The sequence below is a fragment of the Heterocephalus glaber genome, unplaced genomic scaffold (assembly GCF_053883595.1).
Source record: "Heterocephalus glaber isolate CG9 unplaced genomic scaffold, H.glaber_assembly_v1.0 deba00001720, whole genome shotgun sequence".
NCBI classification, from domain to species: Eukaryota; Metazoa; Chordata; class Mammalia; order Rodentia; family Bathyergidae; genus Heterocephalus; species Heterocephalus glaber.
The window spans coordinates 11,004,335-11,029,901 of NW_028258433.1; the positions used below are offsets into that span (position 1 = coordinate 11,004,335).

General features: G+C 34.0%; 1 protein-coding gene across 3 annotated transcripts in view; it reads left to right on the forward strand.

Annotated features, from left to right (window-relative positions):
- The first annotated feature begins 23,893 nt into the window (after positions 1-23,893).
- Positions 23,894-25,567, forward strand: part of Ufm1 (ubiquitin fold modifier 1) — a 30,206-nt gene continuing 28,532 nt past the window's right edge. For 2 of the 3 annotated variants that reach the window (XR_015446668.1, XM_087199530.1), the window contains exons 1-2: positions 23,894-24,047; positions 24,129-24,185. Coding sequence is in view for 2 of the 3 variants with exons in the window: in XM_087199530.1 (XP_087055656.1) it covers positions 24,046-24,047; positions 24,129-24,185 (59 nt within the window). In the remaining variant the exon portion in view is untranslated. The remainder of the gene's footprint in view (positions 24,048-24,128; positions 24,186-25,567) is intronic. The other variant, XM_004874054.3, reaches the window with a different exon arrangement.

Sequence of the window (25,567 nt, forward strand, 5' to 3'; positions counted from 1 at the left end):
AGTCTTCCTTCTTTCCCTTTTTATTCCATCCAGGATATAAGCCTATGGGGGGATGCTACCCACACCCAGGGTCTTCTTTCCAGTAAATCAACCACCCGTATCCATGCATTTAACTATGCTTAATCAACCAGTGAACTAATCCACTATTACACATCCATAATCTAGTCACTCTCCAAAGCCCCAACTATGAGCACATGAGTCTTTGGAGGGACATTTAGATATAAGCCATAGTAGAACCTTTAATAGAATTAAACAGAAAAATCATATGATCCTCTCGATGGAGGCACAAAAAGCATTTGCTAAAAATTAACATTCATTCAGGAAATATTCTGAGCAAAGTAGATATTTTTGAGTGAAGATTATATTACTAATCTGATCAAATGTATCTGCAAAATATGTATAACTGATTTCAAAATCATTGGTAAAATACTGTTTTTCCTGTCTAAGATTAGGAGAAAGGTAAGAATGTCTAACATCCGTCTTTTAATATTTTATGGGAATCTTATCTAGTATAATAATGAAAAAGAAAGACTTGGACCATAAAGGATGAAATGAAACTATATTTATACCCAAAGAGCAAAGTGTTTATATAAAAATATCAAAGAATCTACCAAAAAATTTTGTTACTGCTAATGTGTACATTTTACAAAATTACAGCACACAAGGACAAAAAACAAAGAACAACAGTATTTTTATTTGTAGATAACAATTAAAATTAAATTTAAGTAATAAAATATAAAATTATATTAAAAATGAAATATTGAAGAAGAAAATAATAAAAATATAAAATATCTCTGTACTCAAATGGCAAAAAACAATCATATATTGGAAACAGCATTTTGGTCCTCAGTGAATAGCATATAAGATAGTGATCTTAGATGACATGATCTAGTGCTATCATAGCCATCTTAGTTTAAGTACAATATAATATGCACACGCCAATGAAATTGCATAATGAAATATTCTCAGAATGTATCCCTCTCATTAAGTAGCATATAAATGTATTTCTGAATGAATTTTTAAGATACTTAAATAAATGGAGAATATTCCATGTTGATGAATTGGAAAATGCTAACATTTTCCATATTATCAAGATGCAAATTCCATTTAACATTCTAATTGAATATTTGTTGAAATTTCCAAGATTATTTCAAAGTTTACATGAATATGAACAAGGCTTAAGAAAGTCAAGGTAATCTTACAAACTAAAAAAGAAAGTTGGAATACTTACATCTTCTGATTTTTTGGTACTAGAAAGCTGTGATGTGATTAAGGCAGTGTGGCCCTGGCATAAGGAGAGGTGCATAACACAAAGAAACAGGGTGGAGAATCCACATATAGATCTAGAGAGAGAGAGTCATTTGATTTTTAGCCATGTTGGTGAGGTGATAACAATGGAGAAAGGGTGATTTGTTTTGTTTTGTTTTTCTGTACTTTGTTTTGTTTTGTTTGTAGCAAATGGTACAACAGTTGATCATTCTATGAAAAAATGTTAGCCCCAACACTATCCTAACATCACCCACAAGAATGACTGAGATTAACTACAGGGCAAAAGATAAAAGCTAGAACTACTAGGAGTTTAAGAAGAAGTATAAAAATAAATGCTTTCTGACTTCTGATTAGATAATGATTTCTTATGCTACATTAAAAAAGCACTAGCCATAAGGAAAAAAAGTTCAGAGTTTACAAAACAAAAAAAATGCTTTAAAAAAGGCTGTTAAAATTGAAAAAACAAGTCAAAACTATGAGAAAATATCTGTAATACATATATCTGCTGAAGTCTTACAATTCAGCAATGAGAATACAAGTAACCCAATAAGGACAAAGGATTTGAACAGACATTTCATTAAAGGTGATTTATAATTGGCAAAAAGCCATGAAAAAAATGTTCAACATCACAAATCGTCATGGAAATGCATATTAAAATCACCATGAGGCATTACTACGTAACTACCAGAATGGAATAACTGGCACTTCAAACATAGCTGGGAGATACCCCAGTGCTGTCCTTTGTTGTACAAATAAGAAAACCTTCTTCACTCTTTTCTCTCTGGGTTATATTTACTGGCCTTGCATTTACCAAACAACAAACCCATTGTGTGTAGTGACAAATTTATCAGCAACACGGTAAATTCTCAAAAAGAAAAATGAAAAAGTACAGAAACCATGTAAAAATTAATTTGTTTACTTTCATATCACTTTATGAACAATAAACACAATAACCACACTTATATTTATAATATGAGTGAAAATAAGCTTGTATGAGTTTTATGAACTTAGAAAATTTACATTACTATATTTAACACCAGTTTGCTTAAATTTAGAGATTGAAAGTTTGCAAGTCAAATGTCTATAGTGAAAGGATTTTAATAATGTAAATTTATCTTCTTTTACTGTCATCATTTTATACTGAATGAAAAGAATTCCCATAGAAAGAAAATACTCACTTCAGAAATATTGTAAAAGGACATATTCAATTTACTTTTCAGAGACTTAACTATAAAGGTGATTAATCAGCTATCAAAACTCATTCAATTGTTTCTTTTTAATCAAGGTTGTGATATACATAATTTTTAAAGATTTTTCTCTTAACAATGCAAAATAAATATTATGTATATCTATATATATTATGTAAATATTATGTACTTTATGTAATATTATATAAATATTATGCACATATATAATACTTGAAGCTCGTATATCTAACTCTGCTCAGTAAGAAGCCAAAATGTTTCCTGCAAAATAATTTGTAATAAAAATTTCAAGAATTACTGTTTAAACTCATACCTAAAAATATTTATTACAGGAAATAAGTTTGTAAGAACATCATTTGTTGCCAAAAAACACTGTTCACTTGGAGTTGAATGCATATATTTGTATAGAGTTTGATTTCAACCCCAAATTTTATATTGATTAATTCACTATCATCTTGCTTTAATGACCACAAGCATGAGCAAAAGGATGGTTTATTTTATTAAAAACACAGTTAACATTGTCCTACTTACAAAATTTACATGTCAAAAAATTATTTAAACCATTTTAAAATTTGCAAGAAAATGGTATATTGGCTTAAAGAAGATGCTGATTTCTATGATGGCAAGAACTTGGATGGCAAATGTTAGAGAATATTAAATGTATTAAAATATGAAGGAGGTAAATATAACAGTTCTTATTTAAAGCAAAATAACACTGAAAGTTGTGAACAACTCATGAATTGTAATCTTATTTCTCTGAAAACTGGGAGTCATACTAGGATTCTAAAATGTATATGAAACATTAAAAATTTTAGAAAAGAATATCTGCAGTTTTAATTACACTCAAATTGGAAATTTTCAGAACTATTAGGAAGCTAAATTTTGTGGCATTCAGAAAAAATGAAAATTAAGTAAGTAATGTCTAACTAATGGCTAAAAGAATTTTAATAGTTTAGCTTACATTCTTAATCTGAGGCTGCCAAAACATCACCTGATACCTCTGAGAATATAAAATCAATTACAATTCATTTCATATTACACATATTCCATCTAAACTGCACTGTTTCACCACATGTTTAAATCTGTTTGCTTTGCTACCAAAAAACAATACATTAAAAAAATGTTCCTGGGAAACTCTGATTCTATCACACACTAGTTGCCAAGCAGCTGATCCAGCAATGCTTGCTAATCCAACAAGTTCCAATTTTAGAAGTTATTTTCAGCAGACCTTGATCTTGGGAATTCAACATATCTGGAAAATGCCATAACAATAAACTAGATGAGTTATTTTTCTCCTGCTTAGCTATAGGCAAAACCTAAAATTATAAAAATAACCACCCCAACCTTAATAAATTATGATGTTGAAAATCATAGCAGAACAATATAACCTCATTCCTTCCAAATTTTCAGATTTCTCATCCTCTAATATTTGTATAAATTCCTCCCAAATTAAAGCTTAAACTATATTTATGAACTAAATGGTATTATATGCTTGTTAGTCTCACACATAAAATCCATACCTCCATTTCTTAAAGAGACATAAACTCTCTTAAGCACATTTCCATATATAGTCATCTGAAATTTTCCCATTTCATTTTCAGTAGAGGTTTATCTTAATCTCTGCAACGTTACTCATGTTTTTAGTGTCAGGCTTGATCTGGTCAGGAAATAGTTAATGAATATACGGCTTTAATCCGATGGCATAGTTTAACCGGTATAAAAAAAAATACCGCAGCCCTCAGCAAGATACGCCACTCTCCCAGACCAGAGGCAGGCTCTGCTGTCTCAGAGCAGACAGAATACAGGACGGGATGTTACAGGAAAGACCACAAAGTATGGCACAAAGCAGAGTACAGCATCACATCTTCCCTGCGTTGACCGCTACATGACCCCTAACCACACATGTTTGCACCAATCCCCACACGTGGCAGATGTGCCAGACCCCTCTCCCTCCCAATCCCCTACAAAAACTCCTGCCTTTTGTCTCTTCAGCACTGATGGCCTCTGGCTGCCCTCAGTCCACCCCCAACCCAGGTGAATAAAGACTGTGAATCTTGCTTTCTAGCCTGCTCAGGTGGTCTCATTCCTTCTCCATTTGTCACATTTATAATCACTATAAGTATCAATTTAGTTGCTCTTTAAATCTATCATGTTATTTTTGATTTTTCATTTGTCACTTTTTTCCCCTTTTTCTGCATTGGGACTGATTTAATTTTTATGATTACTTTTATCTCCATTATGGGTTTATTAGCTATAATCTTTTTGTTTCAATAACTTCTCTAGAGTTTGTAATATACATCTGTATACATGCTACCTTCAAATATTACAACATTCATTCATTTTTAAATAACATTTCAACAACGTGCATAAAAAACGAATTGTTGAAAAACTACTAACAGAAAAAATCTTATAGGCAGTCAGGTTTATGAAAAAGGCATAGGTAGGCCCGGGGATTTAGCTCAGTGACACCACAACTGCCTGGCAAGCACAAGGTCCTGAGTTCGATTCTTGGTTTTAAAAAAAAAGCATGGAGAGAAAAGAACAGGATAAGAAAAATACCAGCCTTCCTGTCAGAAGTTCATAGACCAAAAAATAAAAGAGTGGCATATTTAATAAACTAGAAGAAAATAACTAACATTCTATATCTAGAAATATATGTTTTTGAGAAATGGTGAAGTAAAGACTTAAGAAAAACAAAAGCTGAGATGTTTTGTGCCCAACAACCCTACATTCAAGAAATATTAAAGGAGGTGATTAATACCAGATGTCAGAATGAAATTTGGATTCATACAAAGGAATGAAAAGTATCAGAAATGGATAAACATAATGAAGAGCAAAATAGAAAAGAGATAAATAGGAAGTAGAGACAAATTCAGATACTTCCCCAATTACCTATTCAATTATTTCAAAAATATTTAATATATATGCTAATGTGTTTAATTTATACTAGTAGTTTATCTTAATTCACTGATACAAGCTGGTTTTATTGTGTAAAGCTCTTTAAAATGTAACTAATGGTGTAAAGCTTAAATAATAAAAATGTGTTGTGGTGTTAGAGTACACATAGAAACACATATGACATTAATAGAACAAAGAGCAACAGTTAGGAATGGAAGTAACTTTCCACCTTGCTAAGAAGTTAGAACCCTGTGCACTCTTGCTTTAGGTATGGTTCATAGTATAGAACTGGAAACAGAGGCTTCCTGAAAATAACAAATCTCCCTGTTTTTATGGATGCCTAGACATGCTCTAGGATCAAGCTGATGATTTTAGAGAGGTAAGAGGAAGAAACCAATACCTTTCAAATCAAAGGGGAAGGAGAAGCCAGGCATGGTGGCACACATCTCTAATTCCAGCACTTGGGAGGCTGAGGCAGGAGGATCACTTTGAGTTTGAGACCAGCCTAGACTATATATCACCGCCAGCCTGAACTACAAAGTGAGACCCTGATTCAAAAAAAATAAAACAAACAAAGAGATAGGAGATATAAAAGACATTAGCTTTTTCTCTATAGATGGCATTGGGAGAGAAAAACTATGTAGGTTTTGTGTTACCAAAAGGAAAACACTGCAGCAGAGAAAGCTGAGTGTGTTTTTCTTATTGGTGTGGATCTTGTCCAACTAAGAAGACAAGGGACCTAGTTAACACTTATCCAACTACGAGAAAGAGGCAATGTAAGCAAACCTCTAGGAGCCTGCTTTTGTGTGTATGTTCTGACTCTGACATGCAGAGTGCACATTCAATAGATTATATTCATCATTGCAGTATCATTAGTTCTACATTAAGGAAATGCTTTTAAGAAAAAGTGTTAGCAGTCAAATTATTACCAGGATTGTGGGGTGCTGTGGGCTCTTTTCAAAGATTCTTTCCATGTTTTTGTTGTTCCCAAAGAATAGTAGGACAAAATATCTGAAAAAGGTAGTGAGGTTTTACATTTTTAAAGGTAGGAAAAGAAGTATGCTCTGTAGAGTGAGCATGGGCCAATTAAAGTTAGAAAGAGAAGCCCAGTCTTCAGAGAGAAGGGGCACTGAGAGAAAGAGCAACAGGGGCCATGAAGTGAATGGTTGATGCCTTTTGTATCCCCAGCTCCTCAGGCTGAGTCAGATCTAAGCCATCTTTTCAAAACCCTACTTAATCTCATGCCAGAAGAACTGAAGATTTAGAGAAGAGCTAATGCCACTACTCCTTAAACTCTTCAGTGAAATTGAAAGGGAAGCAATGCTACCAAAATCATTCCTAGAAGCAAGCATTAGCCTGATCCCAAAATCAGAGAAAGATCGAACCAAAAAAGAGAACTACAGCCTGATCTCCCTAACACAGACACGAAAATCCTCAATAAGATACTGGCAAAGACAATGCAATAAATAACCAAGAAGACTATATACCACAACCAAGTAGGATTCATCCCAGGGATACAGGGATGGTTCATCACACCCAAATCTATAAATGTGTTTTATTTAATAATACACCATATTAATAGAGCCAAGGACAAAAACTACATGATCATCTCAATAGATAGAGAAAAAGCATTTGACAAAGTCCAACACTCATTCATGATAAAAAAAAGAAAAACCTACAGGAAATGGGAATAGACAGTTTTTATCTCAATCTGGTAAAAGCCAAACCAAGCCAACATCAGTAGAAAATCAGGAACAGGACAAGGATGTCAACTACCATCACTTCTAGTCAATATAGTTCTAGAAATATTAGCCAATTAGATCAATTAGATAGGAGAAAGAAAAAAATAAAGATAGGAAAGGAAGAAATTAAACTATCATTATTTGTAGGTGACATGATACTCTACATAGAAGACCCCCAAAACTCCACCAATAGACCTCTAGATTTTACAACTAAATTCACTCATGTAGCTGGAATACAATGTGAATCCTCAAAAATAAATAGCATTTCTGTACACAGATAATAAACTTACTGAGAGAAAATTAGGAACACCATACCTTTCACAATAGCATTAAAAAAATGAAATACTTAGGAATCAATCTAATGAAGTAAAAATCTTATCAAAAATTGTAATACACTGAAGGAGATTGAAGAGGATATCAGAAAATGGAAAGATATCTTTCTCATGGGTAGGAAAAACCAACATAGTAAAATTGTCCATACTCCCAAAATTGTTATACAAATTTAATGCAATCCCAATCAAAATACATAGCATATCTCACAGAACTAGAGAAAATATTCCTAAAATTTGGAACCAGACCTAGACTAGCAAAAACAATTCTGGGCAACAAAGGCAAGGTAGGGGCATCACAATCCCTGACTTAAAATTATACTACAGAGATACTTTGATAAAAACATCATGGTACTGGCCAAAAAACAGATCTGAGGTTAATGGAACAGAATAGAAGATGCAGAAACAACTCTAAACATACTCAGTCACCTTATCTTTGAAAAAGAAGCCTAACATCCTCATGGGGAAAAAAGATAGTCTTTTTAATAAATGGTGCTGGAGGGTGGGGATTTAGCTCAGTGGTTCCAGTGCCTGCCTTGCAAGCGCAAGGTCCCGAGTTTGATCCCCAGTACCAAAAAAAAAAAAAAAAAAAAACCCCAAAAAAACAAAAAACAAAAACCCAAATAAATGGTGCTGGAAAAACTGGCTTTCCACATACTAAAGACTAAAACTAGACCAATATCTCTCACCATGCACTAAACTAAAATCAAAATGGATCAAAGATCTAAATACTAAAGCAGAAACACTAAATCTGTTGGAAGATAGAATAGGTGAAACTCTTGAAGACATAGGTATAGGCAAAGACTTAATGAACAAAGCCCCAATTGCAAGGGAAATATTACAAAGGATCAAACAACTGGGATCTCATCTTATTAAAAACCTTTTGCACAGCAAAATAAATCACCAACAAGAGTGAAGAGATAACCAACAGAATACAGAAAAAATTCTGCCAGCTGTTCCTCAGACAAAGAACATATCTAGAATATACAAAGAACTGAAAAAAATCAACCCCCCCATTTAAAGACCCAATCCATAAATGGACATCTGAGATGAATACACATTTTTCAGATGAAGAAATACAAACAGCTAATAAATATATGAAAAAATGTTCAACCTCACTGGTCTTTCAAGAGATGCAAATGAAAACAATGCTGAGATTCCATCTCCAGAAAGAATGTCTATTATCAAGAAAACAATCAATAACAAATGCTGGTGGGCTATGGGGAAAAAGGAACACCTCTCCACTATTAGTTGGAGTGTAGACTGGTGCAACCACTGTGGAAATCAGTGTGGAGATTCCTCAAAAAATGAAGACTACAGGTTCCATTTGACTCAGCTTTCCCCCTTCTTGGTATCTTCCTAAAAGAATTAAAAGCATCATACCACAGTGATATATACATACCCATGTTCATAGCAGCAGTTTGTAAAAACTAAATATTTGAAACAACCCAAATACCCATCAACCAATGAATGGAAAAGAAGATGTGGGTTTTTTAAAAATATATAATGGAGTACTACTCAGCCATAAAGAAGGATAGATTTGGGACATTTTATAGCTAAATGGTTGCACATAGGGACCATACTCTTAAGTGAAATAAACTGGACAGACATGTAAATATTGCATTGTTTCTCTTGTGTGAGAAACTGAAAGTGTAAATGAGAGCCAAAATGTATAACAGATATTGTGAAATAGGAAGAAAATGTTCAAATGGGAAGGGGCACAAGGGAGTGGGGAGAGGGAAAGGAAAGATGGGAAAAGAAAAAAATGAGAAAAGAAAGATAAAATGGAATCAAAGCTCTTATAAATAAGAAGGGAAAAAGGAGTAGAAAGGGGGAGAGGGGAATGGGAAAAATATGAATCGAGATATATCATGTACAGGTACAAATTCCATATGATGAATGTGATCCTTACATATATCTAAATTGTACAGATAAACTTAATGATTAAAAAAAAGACTTGAAGGTAGCACTTTCTGGTTGGTCCCAGGTGTAGGGCTTTGGAACTTTTTCTGCATGTGTGTCCTGTATCTCAGTGATTGACAGGTCACATCCACTTGCCCAGCCAACTTGCCATTCCCTAATCTCCTGCCTCAAAACCAGTGTCCAGGGACACTGCTTCTCAGTCATTGCCCTTGGTTTTGCTTAATGCTTTCATTGGTGAATTTTAATAGGAAATTTAGAAAGTTTATGTTACAGACATAAGAATTATACCATCTTAACACAAAAATCTTTTTGGGAAATTTGACTAATCAATGATATTGTTCCTTTACTAAAAACATTGGAAACTTACTCGTTTAGTAAATAGTGCCCCAGTTATTGTGTCTTCAAGATTCTTATTTACAGAGGAGATTGAATATGACAGGGAAAAGTTATTGCAAATGAAAGAAAGTTTTAATTACTTACATTTCGAGAAAGAAGCAGGCTAGACCACATCCACAGGGCCACATGGAAAACACCAGGTGTTGGTAGGAAGCAGAAAGAGAAGCTGGCCTGGGAAAGCCAAAGCCAGAAACTGTGTTGGGATTTTTGCAGGAAAGCAGCACAAGGAAGGACAAATAGCTTGGGGCTGGCTAGCTTGAATAATTGGTTATGGTGACTCTAATTATTTGGTACCTAAGTTGATTTAGACCTCTTGAAATTAATATTTGATATGTTGGTGTTAGATAAAGAGGTTGCTGTAGTTTGTATCTTAAATGTACCCCAAAGGTTTATAAGTGGGCCCTCGAGTTACAACTGGCCTGACATACAAACAACTTGGTTTACAGCCGGAATTTTAGTTTTAACTTATGAACAAAGTCTTGAGTTATGACCCAAATGCCACTTGATTGTGCTTCCAGATAGTCTCAATTACACATCTAACCCTTGAAGAGTTCTGAAAGGAATATTACAACAACCTTTCCTGTGTGGGGCTAATTGGGAATCCTGGGCCAGTGTCTCTCTAAGGACACTGAGATCTGCCTGTATACAGGAGAGAGACTTTGAAGGCTAAGGACCCTGAGCATTCAAGTGATGAACCTGAGTTACAACCAACCCTTGTGAACAAATTGAGTTCGTAAGTCAAGGATCCACTGTATATTAAATGGTTAATCTTCAGTCTTTGGTTCCATTGGGAGGTTGTGAAAATTTTAAGAGAGGGGCCTACTGGGAGGTTCTCATGTCCTTGGAAGTGTGCCTTGGAGAGGATAATGGGACTCAAGGCCTTTCCTCTCCCTTTCACTTGCCTGCCGTGAGGAGATCAGTTGTATTTCACCTCTCTATCCCACTACGAAGTGCTGTCACGAGCCAAAGCAAGAGGACCAACTGACAATAGACTGAAACTTCTAAAATGTGAACCAAAATAAACCTTTTCTAAGTTATTTCAGGTATTTGTTACAGTGAAAAAAAGCTAACATAGGTGGTCATGGCTATAGATTCCTAGAGATTGGTTTATTTGCTTATGAAAGACATCCATAAAGCTGAGCTTTGCTATCTCTAAGAATTGGGTAGCAGCCCTGATAAGGAGTACATCTCAGCTGTCAGCAGTCTTGTTAAGATTGTAAAATAACATTAAATACAGAAAATAAAAAATATGTGTAAGACGCGGAAATGGAAATATGTGTTTACTAGCTCTTGATACATAACCTAGCAATTGAGAAATAGTTTAGAAAATAGAAAACAATGGTAAGCTTAGATTGTGATATTAACATATGTAATAATACTTTTTATCTAATGTTATTTAGATTATAAATAAAACACTTTATATTATGCCTTCCATGAGGAATTTTTATATCTTACCAGTGTTTGAATTTTATATTGATTAGTTATATTAGATATAAGTGCCTTCAACTTAATATGAATGCTAGAGAAAGCCAAATAAAAACTTAACATGGTTATGTTTGAACATTCCAGTTGAAGAGACCTAGAAATATGAAAAAATAAATTATGCAAGTATATTAGACTTTTTTGTAATAGAAGTTTAGGTTTGCATCAATGAGTCAGGGCAAAAAACAAGATGTACTAAATCCCAGGAGAAAAATGACAGTTTTTGATAGCAGTGAAAGTAAAACTTTGTGAGTTTATATAGTAACCACAAAATAGGGCATATGTGAATCAATATTTTATTCTCCTTTACGTGAAGTAGGTCATATTCCTGTTCACTACTTAAGGAAGTAGGGAGGAAAATCATATATGTCTGTTTAGACTCTTATAGCTTCTAAGAGAAATTATTAACAATTCAAGTTTGTGACCTATTCATCTATCATTATAAGTGTACCTTTAAACTACTAAGCAAAAATAAATTAATTAATTAAAATGTTGTGGAGTAGAATCTATTTAAGTACCTCAGAAAACAAAACATAAAAGGATATGAATAAAAACTACAAAAATCACAGAAAATTTTTAAATCAATTATTAGAGATTTTGAATACAATGAACTAATCTGGGGTGATCAGAGCTGTTAGAAAGTCACCCATAGTTGGAAAACATGGTCATTGTACAGTCAAAGTAGACAGTTGATTCCTTTTGTAAGATTTTCAAGATTATTACTAAAAACAAAATTCTATATCCATGATTAATTTAAGATTTCTCTAGAGCACATCACTCAAATATATGAAAGTCTTTTCAAGCCAAACCTATTAATTACCCTCCTCAGTATAACTCAAACTGTACATAAGGTTTTAACATATCATTTGATATCAGAAATCTCTAATTTCTGAACTATAATTAGAAAGCCAATTAAACATATCAGTATTCACGTGGTTCTTTGGCTAATAGCATTGCAACAAAAATATTTTCCCCAGGTGCCAAGGATTTAGCTCAGTGGTACTGTGCCTGACTAGCAAGTGCAAGGTCCTGAGTTTGATTCCTAATACCAAAAAAAACACAAAACTCCCCAAATTAGACCATGAATGCTGAGTCATAAACTCAAATAACTGCAGGGGACCAAGAGAAGGCATAAACTAATTAGGACAACAGGACATGAAACATTTCCATCTGCTCTAAATATAACTGTCACTTATCAGCATTGTCCAGACCAGACCCCAAACTCCCAGAGCCACTTGCCACCAGCTCCTTATCCTCTACTTTACATATCACCACCACCTACAACCACCATGGAAGCTACAAAGAAGGGTATCATCAAGTATCAATCTTTCATCTCAAAGAAGTGTACAGTCCTGTAGGAGTGAATAATGCAGTTTCTAATGTAGAGTTTCTGTTTCAGAATGTCACATATCATATAAAGTAATGGAGAAAGAACATATGATTGTATTCATATGTTTTTATTTGAGTGGCTTCCTTAATCATATTTGATAAGAATATTAGCCTTTCTCTAATCTCTGAATTCACCAGCAGCAATAGTGAATAGTATTGTCTTTTGAATAGATATGCCTTAAAACAAGAACAATGCAAAAATCAAAGTGGATAAGCCACTGCATTAAGAGCTTTTATGACTGCAGTTAATACAATCTAAAAACACCACTGCAATTAAAAAGTATTAACAATCTGTAATACTGTTAAATTAACTTTAATTTGTTCAACAACTTTTGTTTGAGTGCCTAGTGTGTGCCACAAATTTGTTCTAGGCTCTGGGGAAACAAAATCAAGTAAAATATTTTTCAGAAGTTGATTGAATGAACATATTGACTAAATGATTTGTATCTAAAAATAAACATTAATATAAGCTTGCATGGGATCAAACTAGGCAAGTTTTGTGTAGTATATCAATGATGAGGTTTTTAAACTATTCTTTCACAAACTACAGGTAAACTTGGTCCTATAAATAACTTCTTTTTGTTAAAGTTATGATTTTTAAAAGAGACAACAGACCCATCCTGAATGATTTATGTTTCATTGTAGAAATAAAAAGAGGCTGTGATATAACAGATTTCAAAAAGAGCAAAATGCTATTCAAATGTAAGAGAAGATCATCAATAGGGGTTTCTTACTTTGGTTAGGTATGATGGGGAATTGCAAATGAAAAAAATATATATATCTAAAATTAATAATTGAAAATAATATTATTTTACTGGCAACTGAGCAATATAACTGAATTCATAATACAGGAAGCTATGATGCAGATAAGTAAAATACCAAAGTGATTTTAGTCCTTTAGAAGTATCTGAGAGAATAATCCACATCCTAACAACTAATAACATTTTAGTCAACTGAAAAATCTGTTCTGATGACCATAACTCTTACGGTCATAACTCAAAGTAAACAACTACTATCTACTACTGAAAAACACTAGAAAGAAAATTTAAAAGATTAATTATTAATCTAATACAAATCTAGAACTAGAATTCACAAAATAGAGTATAATAGAACAGTAATATAAAAATTTTAAAAAGGCAAATTCTTAAGTCATGTGTTTTGCTCTCAACTGACTTAAAGTCATTCAATTTGTACAAGAATTTAAGTGAAAAAATTCAAGTAAATATAAAAATGATTTTCTTTCTTGGTAACTAAGCATTTCATATCATTCAAAGGCAGCATGATCCAGTTTGAAGTACGTTTTCTACCCTGTATCATTTATGCCACTGTTTTTTTTATTCTTATATCTTATTTTTAAATAAACTTTTTCTAAATAACATGTTGATTCATCCTTACCTCTGTTCTTTGTTGATGTTTTTTAAATCTCTCCTTAACTGCTATTTTTATTTTGTTATGCCATTGTAATTTTATTTTTTAAATGTCTTTGATCATTATTTGGCATTACTAAAAATAAACTTTGTTAAAAGAGAGAAGCTTTCACAGACTTGTATAGATTTAGATGGCATTTGGCTTCCTTTGGAATTTAATTTCTACTATATAATGGGTTAATTATAAGATAATTATCCCATAAATTAATGTGAGAGTAGAGAATAAAGATTTGGTAAAAAAAAAAAAAAAACCTAAAACAGAAATAAGAACTCCACCCCATACTCACACTCTCACTGCCATCAAACCTGCTTCTTCGAGGTAACTTAACAAGGCACATCTTCAAGGCACAAGTGACAATTCTTCAGCTGGTTGATTATAGGACTGTTTTGACGTAAGAATGATCTTTGGCTAAATTTTATATACTATCCCACATTTAGAAACATGGTTCATTTACATCTCAAATATTTATTCTTGGATGATTACAGACCATGAATAAAATTTTTTAAAATACATACTATATCCTATGTGCAATATAAGAAACTAAATGTCAATTAGTCATGTGATATCACTTCAGTATACGTTTTATAACATGCCTATGCAGAGAAGTTAAGCAGTCATATTCAATTCACTAATCACTGCACCAAGATGTAAAGTCACCATGGATATGACAGCCACAAAGACATCCTAACATAGCTATGTTGAATTAGAAATACAAATGTTGTGAGACATATAGCTGTTGATGACCTGATTTATCAAAATGTTAAAGAAGTGTTGGAAACTATCAGGAAAAAAATTAAAAGTAAATCTTTTCACAACTATGTAGCACTAGGACCCTATTTTTACTGTTCTTTTCTCTCTATCTAGCATTGCTCATCCCTTGGCACTCTGCCTATTAAAATTCTAGTAGCACTCCTAGTCTTTTTGTTGTAATTTTTTCCTTTCAGTTTTTGGGATACTTTTAAAGGTAAAATTTTCATTGAAATGTAACATTGACAGAGGAGGTGAGCCACTCCCAGGGCACAGGAGGAGGCTTCTGGGCCACCATACCACCCCTGCCAGCACAGAGGAGGTGAGCTGCTTCCAGAGCACGAGAGGAGGCTTCCAGGCTGACGTACCACCCCTGCCAGCACATGGGAGGTGAGCCACTCCCAGAGCACAAGAGGAGGCTTCCAGGCCACCGCACCACCCCTGCCAGCACAGAGGAGGTGAGCCTCGTGGGCACCAGCAGCACGCCCATCCTCGCATCGAAACGAGAGGACACTTAAACAAGTCTCAAAACCAGACTTCCAGATCACCTACAGCAACTCCAAAGGGAAACGAGATGGAACACTCTGATACTCAACCACCTGGACTCCCTGAACTGGCATCAAAAGAGGATATGGAAAAAATGAAATCAGAAATAATTTCTCAGATAATAGCAGAGATTGTGTTCATAGTGCAAGACATGATTAATAAATCTAGAGAGGAGCTCAGGAACATGATGGAATGCCAACATAGGAAACAAATTGAATCCATAAAACAGATGCAAGGAGATTTCCAGAAGATTAAAAATTCCATTGAAAGTCTACACAGCAGAATGAGCCAATATGAGGACAGAATTTCAGAGACAGAAGGTAAGATTGTAATTAGTGACCAGGAAAAGAAAAATTGCTTTAAAATAGTAAGGGACCATGAGAAGTCAATCCAGCAGCTGCTAGATGATGCAAAGAAGAGTAACATAAGACTGATCAGAGTCAATGAAGAAACAGGAGAGAGTGGAGATGACATAAAAAAAAAAAAAAAAAGCTGTTCACAGAACTGATGGCAGAAAACTTCCCAAGTAGGGGAAAAGGACTTGACATATAGATAAGTGAGGCATATAGGACTCCAACTAGCCTCGACCAAAAAAGAAAATCTACACATAGGCATATAATTGTTAAGATTTCAGAAAACCAATAGAAGAACAAAGTTCTACAAGCAGTTAGAGAAAAGAAGGAAATCACATACAAAGGAAAGCCCACCAGAATCACAGCAGACTTCTCACTGCAAACCCTCAAAGTAAGAAGAGCTTGGGGTGATGTATTTCAAGCTCTAAAAGAAAATAGCCTCCAACCCAGATTGATGTACACTGAAAAATTATCTTTCCAAATTGATGAAGAAATAAGATACTTTCATGACAAAGAGCTCCTTAGAAACTTCATGAGTACCAAACCAGCACTCCAAAAAATTCTAGACAATATCCTAGGAAAAGACAATGAGGATCACAACCCCAGGAAGCCCAGCAGAAGGAATCCATTGGGCACGAAAAGAAATTAAACGCAAAGGGGGAGAATCCTACAGAAAAAGTCATGACAATGATCAGTCAATACGTATCAGTTCTAACCATTGATGTTAATGGTCTCAATTCACCAATCAAAAGAAACAGACTGGCAGAATGGGTCAAGAAGCAAGATCCAACAACATGCTGCATATAAGAAACAAATTTAATTAAAAAGAAGCTCATAGTCTGTAAGTTAAAGGGTGGAAAATAATGCTCTATGTGACAGGAACCCCCTCAAAAAGAAGGAGTAGCTATCCTCTTTGCAGATCAAGTGGATTTCAACCCAAAATCTGAAGCACTCTGGTCCCAAGAATTTCAGATAAGGGATACTCAACTTGTATGTACAAATCTATCGTGAACATGTGTTTTCATTCCTCTCAAGTTAAAACTTAAGAACAGGACTGTTAGTTCTTAACAATAATACAAGAAATTTCTATATTGTTTTCCAAAATGGTTTTACCATTTTACATTCACATTAGCAGTATTAGAAAGTTCTAACTGGGTCACACCTAAGCTGACATTTGTTCTTTTAAAACTTTTAACTTCATCTCCCTAATGCGTATAATTTATCTTGTTATTGTACTGATTAGTATTTTTCTGATTCTAGTGTTGCACAACTTTCCTTGTGCTGTACTGGCTATTTATCATCTTCTTGTGTCTACTTTTTAATTGGGTTGTCTATTAAGCTGTAAGAGTTCTTTATATATTCTGGTCATGGGTTATATGCATTATAAATATAGTCTGTTTAAGGACTACTTTTCATTTTCTTAATGATGTCATTTAAAGTTCTAAATTTTGATGGAATCTCATTTATTATTTTTTTTCTTTTATACATCATGTTTTTTGTATCCTAGGAAGCTCTTGCCTACCCTAAATTCATAAACATTTTCCCTTATAATTTCTTCTTAAAGTTTTATAGTTTTAGTCTTCATATTTAGGTTCATAGATCCTTTCAAGTTATTTTTATGTATGGAAATAAAGGGTTGAAGTTAACTTTTTATATACAGAAACTAGATGTTCTATTGCCATTTGCTGAAAACACTCTTTTCCTCTGCTCTTGAATTGACTTTATGTTCTATAAAATGTTAATGTTAAATAATCTTTCAAAACTCAGTGGGCCACATATGTGTGATTCTATTTTTAGATTCTCTATTTTATTCCAATGATTTATATGTCTTTCCTTACACCAACATTGCCTTGATTACTGTAGCTTTAGAGGAAGTCTTAAAATTAAGTACTAAATGTCTTCCCGCAGATTTTTTTCCAAACTTTCTAGGTCCTTTGTACTCCTACATAATTTTTAAATTTCAATAACCAATTCTTCATTTATACCAAGTATACATAGACCTGAAGTTTTATATATAACTTGTGTTTTCTAATCCTGCTAAATTCAAATACAAGTTCTAGGGGCTCCTACAGATTTCTTAGTATTTTCTCTGTAGATGACCATTTCATGTACATATAAAGATTTTATTTCAATCTTGCCAATCCTACCCTAATTGTGTCATTTTATTGCCAGACTATTTTGGTTTAGGCCCATGTTTCATAGTGTAATGGACAGATGAAGAGTAAACATATCTGCCCTTGTTCGCCACCTTAAGGAAAAAGCATTGTATCTTTTCTCGTCATATAAGGCGTTTTTGCTGGTAGTATGGAGTACATGTCCTATCTGTTGAGACGGTTCTGTTCTACTTCTAGTCTCCTGATAGCTTTTACCATGAACAGCTGTAGAATTTACTCCAATACTTTTTCTGAAACTACTGACAGGATCATATGGATTTTTCTTTTCCTCTGTTAAAATGATGACTTTTGGGGGTGGATCTTCCAGTGCTGAACCGACGCTGCCATCCCTATAACAAAACCACTTTCTGCATACTGGCAGATCTGACTTCTAATAGTTTGTTTTGTTAAACAAATTTCTATCTATGTTCATACTTTTTTCTTCTATTATCTTTATCCAGTTTTAGGATTAGCACAATGTTGATTTCCTAAAATGAGAGGAGAAGTGTTCCTTCTTTTTTCTGCTTTAAATGTTTGATGTAATTTATCAGTTAAAATGTATATGAGCCTGTTGTCATATATGCAGGTTTTCAAGCTAGGAATATACTTTCTTTAATAGATGCTATTCAAATTTTATATTTCCTCCAGAGTTAGTCTCATTAATTTGTCTTCCAAGGTACTTCTTAGAAGTTGTCAAATTTATTTCAAAAAATATTTTTGTAATATGCTTTCTATATCCTTTTAAATTCTGTAAAATCTGTGGTAATGTCTCCTAGATCTTCATATTGTAATTTTAAAAATGTATAATTGATATTGTGTAATATGAAGAAAAGGTCTAAAGGAGCAGGGGAAGTGGGAAGGGTAGGGGAAAGGAAATAAGGGAAAAGAAAAAATATTAGAAAAGGAAAAAAATGGAAACAAAGTCTTTGCAAATAGGGAAGGGTGGAGTGGGTGAACAGAGAACAGGGGAAGGGGAAAAAAAGGAGAACCAAGATACTCATGTAAAGGTACAAGATCCTAATGATGAATGTATCTGCATTTTATACATAAAATGTACCAATAAACTTAATGGGAAAAAAAGAAATGTAACAAAAATGAATAAAAGTACACATATTATGAAACCATAGCTTAATAAACTTTCACAAAGTAAACTCACTAGTATAATCAGCACCTTCTTCAAGAAGAATTGTATTATTGGTAACATGACTCTCCTCTTTTTCCCATCCCAGTCACTATGGCCATATAAAAGTAAATTTAATTTTTGTGTAACACCATAGGTCAATAATTTTGTTGGTGTTAACCCTGATATAAATGGATTCCTCCAACTTGTACTCACCTGTATCAGCTTCTATTGCTAAATATTTTATTTAAGAAATTTATCCCTATTTTTTATTGCAGCAATGATGTCTTAATATTCTTTGCTGAATAGCTTTTCATAATATGAATGTCTTACAATTTGTCTATTCTTCTGTTTATGCACATTTGGGTAAGTTACAGTTTGGAATTTACAAGAAGAGAATATTGTTCCAAATATTTTTATACATGTCTTTGTGTGAGTATATACTTTTATAAGATGTATACCACAAAGTATAAATGTGGGGGCATAGGTTAATGTGCTTGTTCAGTTTAGTAGATACTGCAAAACCATTTTCTAAAATAGTTGTACCAGTTTATTCTTCATCCACCAGTGTGAAAGAGTTCTGGTTGTTCAAACTTTTGAACTAGGTTCTATGTGTCATTTTTATACCCAATCATTCTAGCAGCCAACAATCCCCTGAGAAATTTTTAAAACACCAGCTGAAGTGGTACTGTCTTTACTGAGAATATACATTATCTCTGAATTCCCTTTCAAAAAAACATGAAGTGTTTCTCTAATTATATCAAAATAATAATGTTATTATATCTGGCACAGTCTACAAAATTCAGACTGACTAAATCTGAAGTGGAAGAAACAGAATATCTATTGCTTGAGAGTAGCATAAGCAAATTGACTGATAGATTTACGTCCTATTATATTGAAGACTTACAGGCTCAAAATTCAACCTACCAATTTCCCAGCTCTAGCACTTTACTAGTTAGGGAACTTTAAAAAATGACTTAGTCTCACTATGTATTAGCTTCCCTATCCATGAAATAGGAGTAATAATTTTTCCTACCTCAAAAAACTGTTCATCACTACATAAGAATATAACTTGGTTCCTTAACCTCTCATAGTGATTAAAGCCCAGGCTTTAATCTTTAATTGAATTCAGTCTGGTTCCACTTTCTTAAGTTTAGGATACTTAATATCTAGGTGTTGCTTTTATTACCTAAAAATGTAATCATGATAGTATTGACCTCATAATGCTGCTGGAAGGATAAAAATCAGTAAGTACTTGTGTGAAAGAAGAAAATACATGTTTGGAATAGACCTGCCAGATCTATTTTTGTAACAAGTAATGGTCCCATTAAACACAGAATTCTTGCAATATTTAGAGAAAACCTTTAAGTATATCATTGTTAAATTTCTGCTTCTTGCAACTTAAAATGCCTTTTGCTGATTAAACAAATGTTGTGGTTAAAACATTGTAAGTTTTGTTATTAAGCCTCACATCTGCAAATAATGACTTTCCTGGGTAAGTCTTTATTCCCCCCTCTCTCATTAAATTTTAGGAAATGTTTGGAATAGGTATGTAAACATAGTAAGTTCCTGCAGGACATTTAATGTAACCCTGTAAAAGAGGTTTAACTCACCTTTCTGGGCTCAGATGTCTGTATTTTGATTCTTTTTGGAGTACACAGATATAACATTCCCTAGCATCTAGTCCTTAGCTTGAGGATCAACACAACATTTACACATTCCCAGGTATTTATAATGTCTAGCATATCAACTCTCTTCTTTGCAAAGATTCTTGTCACTGAATTATAACTTCTCACTAATCAAATTTAAAGTCAACATTTTGTGATTTCACTTATAAAAAATGCTTAATATTATAACCAGCAAAATAAATCTTGATAGTTTATTATAAAATTCTCATTAATATATAATATCTGTACACCTCTATGGGGTACATATGGTAATTCAACACATATATAGAATGTGCAATAACAAAATCAGGGTAATAAGCACTTCCATCTCTTCAACCATTTATTTTTTATGTGTTGGGAATTTCGTACTCTTATACACTGATTTTGAAATATATACTAGATTGTTTTAAGCAATAGTTACCCTAGTATGCCAAAAAAAAAAGTAATTCCTTCACTCTAATTCTACACCTTAATAAACTTCTTTCTGTCCCGTCCATCTACCTTCTTCAGTCTCTAGTAATCACTATTCTATTTATTCTATTATTTGGCAAGATTGACTATTACTTTCTACAAATGATTAAGAACATTTGATATGTGAAATGCTGATTAATTTTGAGGGATTTTCTATTATCATTGCCACAATAATATCAATGACTTTTAATGGATTATGAGGAGAGAAAAGATATTTGAATTGAAAGATCAAGTTAAGGTCTTATAAAATATATATTTATCACTCACTGATCAGGCTATAGTTTGTGTAATGTAATATAAAGTATTTGAAACAGAACATCCAAGATTTATCCCAGTATAAACTTTTAAAAATTACATAATTAGACTATCAGGTGGTTTTAGTCCTAAACACAAATATATGAGAATAAGATGAAAAAGAAGATAAATCTTTTTGTTTTTAGCAAACAAATTTGGCATATTTTTATTTTACTTAAGGCTATATATAGAGATAACCAATTCATATGAATTTAATTTCCTTATTCCATTCTAATAATGAGAAATTTACATATTTTTGCAAAAGAATATTGGCATATTCCACTGACATTTAATGAGATCTAATATAGTCACATTATTTACTTCTACAGTCATTTCTGCCTCTACATGATAGTAATTGGGATCTCTTCCAAAACACATTAGACCACTTATGCTGTTTGTTGTCTTAAAATGTTACATTTACCAATTATCTCTTAAATTTGCTCCAGAGTTGGCTTGTTTATACTCATTAAATGTACTTCAGCATTTTTAACTTTTAAGCAAATTAGAAGGTCTCTCTTTTGTTATAAAAGTTGCCAATTGCAAATGCCTTAGAAACGCTTTAAAAAACTAAAATATGGGGCCGGGGATTTAGTTTAGTGGCACTGTGCCTGCCTTGTAAGCGCAAGGTCCTGAGTTCAATCCCCGGTACCAAAAAAAAAAAAAAAAAAAAAAAAATCAATAAACTAAAATATTGAATCCATTTATAATTTTTCCTTCTGCTATAAGGGAAAAAAATCAGAAGGATATAGAAATTATGTTATGACTTCCACAAGACAAACATATGTGGACACAATTGGAAACCTGAGATAGGAAAAAATTCTAAACATTTAGAATAGGTACATTTTCATATCTTTTGAGAATACAATCCTTTCTCTTGTAATATTGATATGTTATATGAAAGTATTTTCTGAAACGGCATCCAAATCTAAGTATTGAGGTTACACTGCATGGAGTTGAATACTGTTTTCACTACTTTGTATACATACAATAGACATTATCTGATCACAGTGTGTTTTTCTCTTTAGCATTTTGTTACGTTTTACACATGAGCAAAAAGCAAACTGTAAATAAATGGATACAAATTTATTTAAATATATATTTACACACACTATATATAGTCTTAGAGATACTATGTGTACATATACTAATTTCTTTATTGTTATTTGACTAGCTAACACTGGGTAGACACCATCACACATCTTAGTCATGTCCACTAATTCTACAGTTTTACCAATTAAAGATAGGACTGTTGATTCTCAATCTATGAGTCAATATCTAGGTCTATCTATATTTGGCAAGATCTATAATTTTGCAAATGAAGGCAAATGTCTTGAAAATATTGGAGTCTTACTTTGCCACAGTTAGAACCAGTATTACTTTGAGAGATCTCACTATAGATAAGTAGGCTACAAAATAATACCAAAAATGAAATTGGTCTTCAGCACCTGCACTATATTTCCCTTCCTATTAGTCTCTTTAGAGTCTTTCCTTAAGAATGTAACGCATTTTCTAAAGACTATCTAGACCTTTCAATAATGTTAGTGTCTACCTGCTTCCTCTTTTATCTATTCATTACAGAATTTCTTTAAAAGGGTACTAAGCCATTGTGAAAGAGACATTTGCTTTATGAACAGAGATCTTTAGATTCATAATAAAGATTACAGGACAGCCTTCCTCCCTCATTATATAGATACTACAAACTGTCAGATACTATAGAGCTGACACCTACCTGTATTATTCAACCGTTAGCTTAGTGTCTGGACACAGAATGAGTTCAAAGTTTGTTTTTAAACTGAATAAATGTGGCCAGTGATTAGCAAATTAGCACCCTGGTTTTAATCCTATTAGATCACATCATGAACTATTTAAATATACTATTCAATCTTCCCAACTAGACTTTATGTCTCTCAAATCCTGGGATCTTGTATTTTTCAAGTACCTGAGCACAAGTCTTTCAAAACCATATTAATTCTTGGTAACTCTTTCTTGTGAAAATTAGTCATAAGTCACTATTTAAGAATAAAGTAATAATGGGAAAATATTAGTAATATAAAAGGTATAACAGGATTGGGTTACTGGAAAGAAAGAAGAACAATGTTGATAAACAGAGAAAGAGTTCTTGAGGATCTGTGCAGCGGTCCAGCGCGCCGGTTGCCTTAGCTACGGCAGAGAGCGTCCAACTACGCCCAGCCTACCACTCTTGCCCACAACTCCGCCCCGGCCCATCCTCAGTCCTTCCCGTTACTTTCTCCTATCCAATACCCTTACTTCCGCCCTAACCTGCCAGTGGGACCGAGGGTCCTAATATCTATGCCTACACTTGTGCTGCCTTACTACAAATATGAGCGCAAATAACTGAAGTTAGAAAAACATCCTTTCCGTATCACCAGTGCTTCTGTTTCAGAAACAAAAATACATAAGTAGTAGGTTGTTGTAAGATTAAGGCTGTGCCTATAATGAGCATCTGCGCACGATTTTCAGGCAGTGCTTTGGATAGCAGCAGTTTTGGAGGACCCCGGCTTGCCGAGGGACACGTGGACCTGAGTGGGGCGGGGCCGAGCGCTTCCTCATTGCTCAGGAAGTGTTCGGGTAGGCCGAGCTAGGTTGGCGTGTCTGTCCAGGCCGGGTCCACCATGTAAGTTATTTACTTGTCGGCCGCCCGCCCCACACCTTGGTTTGCTACCCAGTCCTAAGTTTCTCCCCTTGTGTTCCTTAGGTCGAAGGTTTCCTTTAAGATCACGCTGACGTCGGACCCGCGGCTGCCTTACAAAGTGTGAGTATTGTCTTGCCTGTCCGGGGCCGGCCTGGGCTGGAGGTGTTCGGAGCTTTTCAGGCACTCCCATTTCACGCAGCCTGCTTTCCTTCCCTCCCTTTACCCGTCTGTAAGGAGCTTTCCCCACAGGAGCCTGAAACGAGAGTTTCCCTTTGTGCTCTCGTGGATGTCACCTGGGCCCTGTCACGAGGGTCCCGGGAACGATGACTGCAGAGTTTCTGCTGACCGCTGGCCTCCCCAGGTATTCATTTGGTGGACAAGTGAAGTGGGGGGAGGACCCTTTTGGACAGGGGCTTCAGTAGTTTGCTGCTCTTCTTAAGCAGTTCTTGTCATCTGATGATTGGAAAGCCTTTCAACTGTTTGCCAGCTGTTAAAGGAATAATTGGAATAAAGGAATAAAGGAATAATTGCATATTCCAAAATTACTTGATTGCTTTTTACTGTCAGGCATTTTATTTTGTATGCCACCGAACAATAGGCATCGCAAAGTAATGAGGCTCGAATTACACATTTTCTGTGTTAGGACTTAATACGTGGTGTTCATAGAATGGGCAGTGTGCTTTTTTGGGTTTTTTTGTACCTGGGATCGAACTCAGGACGTTGCACTTTTGAGGCAGGCGGCGGAACCGTTGAGCTAAATCCCCAGCCCTAGAATGGGCAATGTGAATCAGGCCTTTTATCTATGTGAGGCCTTTCCTTACTCTTAACAGTTAGATGGATTATCACTGGTCCAAACACATGCCCATCTGGAACTTCCAATGATTCTACTTTGACACTGTTGATGTTATTTCAACTAAAAGTCTCATATGTGGCAAAGAACAGGACTAGAGTAAAGCTTTATGGAGACTCAAAAAACAAAAGATAGAAATTCCATTTGACCCAGCTATTCCCCTTCTAGGTATCCTTCCAAAAAATTTAAAGACATCATATGTACAATGATACATGCATACCTATGTTTACAGCAGCACAAGTTCATAATAGCAACATCTTGAAAATGGCCCCTATGTCCATCAACAAATGAATAGACAAAGAAAATGTGGTATTTGTACACAGTGGAGTAAAGAGGGATAGAGTTGAGTCATTTGTTCCATTGAGTCTTTTGATCCATTTGAAAAATGGATCCACCTTGAGACCGTAATGTTGTGAAATAAATCAGACACATAAGCTTAAAAATCACATGGTTTCTCTTATATGAGAAACTCAAAATATAAATCAAGAGCAAAATAAAAGATAGGTAGTAGAAAATAGGGAGATCTTTTGCAAAAAGGAGAGGTACCAAGAGAAGGAGGGAGGGGTTAATAGGAAAGGGGAAGAAAAAATTAAGATGAGTTATGTACATGTACCAGCTCTCCACAAGGAATGTAATCGTTATGTATGGCAAA